The sequence below is a fragment of the Penaeus chinensis genome, chromosome 8, assembly GCF_019202785.1.
Source record: "Penaeus chinensis breed Huanghai No. 1 chromosome 8, ASM1920278v2, whole genome shotgun sequence".
Lineage (NCBI taxonomy): Eukaryota > Metazoa > Arthropoda > Malacostraca > Decapoda > Penaeidae > Penaeus > Penaeus chinensis.
The window spans coordinates 2,098,467-2,100,966 of NC_061826.1; the positions used below are offsets into that span (position 1 = coordinate 2,098,467).

The 2,500-nt window shown below is 35.2% G+C and overlaps 1 protein-coding gene across 2 annotated transcripts in view; it reads right to left on the reverse strand.

Annotated features, from left to right (window-relative positions):
* Positions 1–1,558: 1,558 nt before the first annotated feature.
* Positions 1,559–2,500, reverse strand: part of LOC125028035 — a 37,866-nt gene continuing 36,924 nt past the window's right edge. For both annotated transcript variants that reach the window (XM_047617301.1, XM_047617303.1), the window contains one exon: positions 1,559–2,500. This exon is cut by the window's right edge and continues 1,106 nt beyond it. In XM_047617301.1, coding sequence (XP_047473257.1) covers positions 2,476–2,500 — 25 coding nt within the window. In that variant the 3' untranslated portion in view covers positions 1,559–2,475.

The following is a 2,500-nucleotide window of genomic DNA, read 5'->3' on the forward strand; positions in this document are numbered from 1 at the left end:
TGTATCATTTTCTGAAACTCATTGGAAATATTTCTTTAACCTCTTGCTTAAAATGAATAACCAAATTTATGCAAGAAAAGCCTTTTTGGGGGTTGATCATTTTTACGGTCAAGGGGAGTGGCGCTTCGGTGACGTCAGCGATGACCTCAGAGGTGACGTAGGGATCAAGGATGACGTGTTGATGACGCAAAGCGGCTGAAGTATGCTCATGCTTGAATCATCTGTAAAGACACTCTCTCTGCTCAATAGGTCACCTGCTTCGGTCTTCAAGTGTGCTTTATGAGGATCATGTCCATTTTATAAGGAAAAAGCCCGCCCACTGTCGCACTCTGGAGGAAATGACTAAAAATATACTTATTTTGCGGATTTCCAATATAAAGTAATCGTAAAAGTTGATGAAGTGTTTGGATATATGGCGATTGTGGTGTCCCATTGTTGCCATAACATTCATATCCTCCTAAGGTGCAAACTCTATGTTTTTTTTTCTCTCTTCCTCTATATATGGTGGTTGAAAAGGTGTGTTTGGAATGCCACCACTTTATAGCTGTTGCCACCATGCAATTTTCTCTGAATAAAACTCCTCTGATGAAAATCAAACGCTTTACTCACCACTAATAATCAACATCATCACCATTTCATAACTTTTTATTTTATCTTATATTAGTCATCTAGAGAGAGAAATCGAAAAAAAACGGGACAGCCATCTGGCGGTGACTGCATGAATCGGCTGCGTTGACCTTGCGAATTCAAAAGATGACGTCATGGGTATTTAAAGCTTCCGAGACAATGCTTTTAAATCGGCCTCTAATATTACGGTAAATCTGTCGTTTTTAACACGGCCACGTCTATGTAATTTTTATCCGTAAGAGAGTTTCCCCGCGCGACTCGCTAATTGACTTCATGAGGAAAGTTTGGGGTATTTTCTTGCCTTGATATGCACCCGAGTTCTCCTCTCCTTTACCTTCTCCTCCCCGCTCTCTTTCTTCTTCTTCTTTTCTCTCTCTCTTTCTTTCTCCTTCGTTTTTCTTTCTTTCTCCTTATCCGTCTCCCTTTTCTATCTCTTTATTCTTTCTCTCTCATTTCCTCTCCTTGATTTTCCTTTTCTCTCTCTCTTTTTGTTTCTTTCTTCCGCACTCTAGCTCTGTCTTCTCTCCTTCTCCATCTTTCTTCTTCCTCCCTTTCCCTCACTCTCTTCCTTTGTCTACCTACCTTCTTGCCAGTCTGTCTGTTTGTCTGTCGGTCAGTCTGTTTGTCTGTCTGTCTGCTTGTCTGTTTGTCTGTCTGTCTGTTTGCCTCTGTCTCTGTCTTTCTCTCTCCCTCTGTGAGCTTATATTCTTTAACATTTCATTTTAACTCTATTTTCACTTAATTAAGCTTATTAATCTTTTCATTCGCATTTTCCAGTTGATCCTACTGAGTTTGTGTATATCCCAATACAGAGTAGCATTGATTGGCATTTTTCAATACCCATGAGAGAAATGTATTATCAAGTTCTCATAATAATTGTTTGTCTACATTTGTTTATTTTTAACAGGTAGAAATGAAATAATATCATAGATAAGAGATACACAATAAGATTTTATTTGAGTAGTCAAATCTTTTAACACATTTTAAAGATAAATTCATCTGAGATTGTCTTTAACATCATTCATAAGATAAATAATTTGAGTCAGGCAACATTATGCACATGCAATCCTTAACTTACAAACATATATACATATACATACACTTATAAACATAAGTAATATACAACATTTATCAATAGTATATTACAATGTCTCCAGAGCAAAAAACAAACAAACATGGATATGTTGTTTTAACGCCTACATACAAATGACTAGATTGCTGGTAAAGTTAAGATGCTTTCGTATCTCCCTTTTTTAGGGAACATCCAGTGGCAACATTGCTCACGGTGATAATAACCGGAAATTATTTTGTAATATTTACACACCTGCTTAATCTCAAAGTGGCCATTAAGGGGTATTTATTTTTCATGTATTTTTCTAATTAATAATAAACATGATTTTGTCGACAAATAGGACTCACAAAACCCGTTTACTCACAAAACCTGATTACTTAAATGTTAATTTTTAGAGTCGATATATACACCGGGAAATACAACCAAAATAAGTGGTATGATAACTTAAAGTAACATACTACATCGTCCGGTGTGAGCAACTGTAATGTACCTGTAATATTACAACAATACAACACGATATCATGAATATTGAAGCCGAAAAAACCATCAGAGATTCGAATATATATAAACAGTATCACATTTTACAAAATGTTTTATGTTTTCCACTTTAAATAGTATTTCGATTACTTGTAGATTTTTTTTCTTTTTTTCACCGGTGTCTGGGAATAAATTGTTATTATATCGCCTAAATACACTGTATCTTAGAATCAAAATATATTTTTGAAATATACGTTTTAAACATTATATATATACGTAAAACGAATTGGAAATACAGCCTAACAACTAATGGTTTCAGTGTCT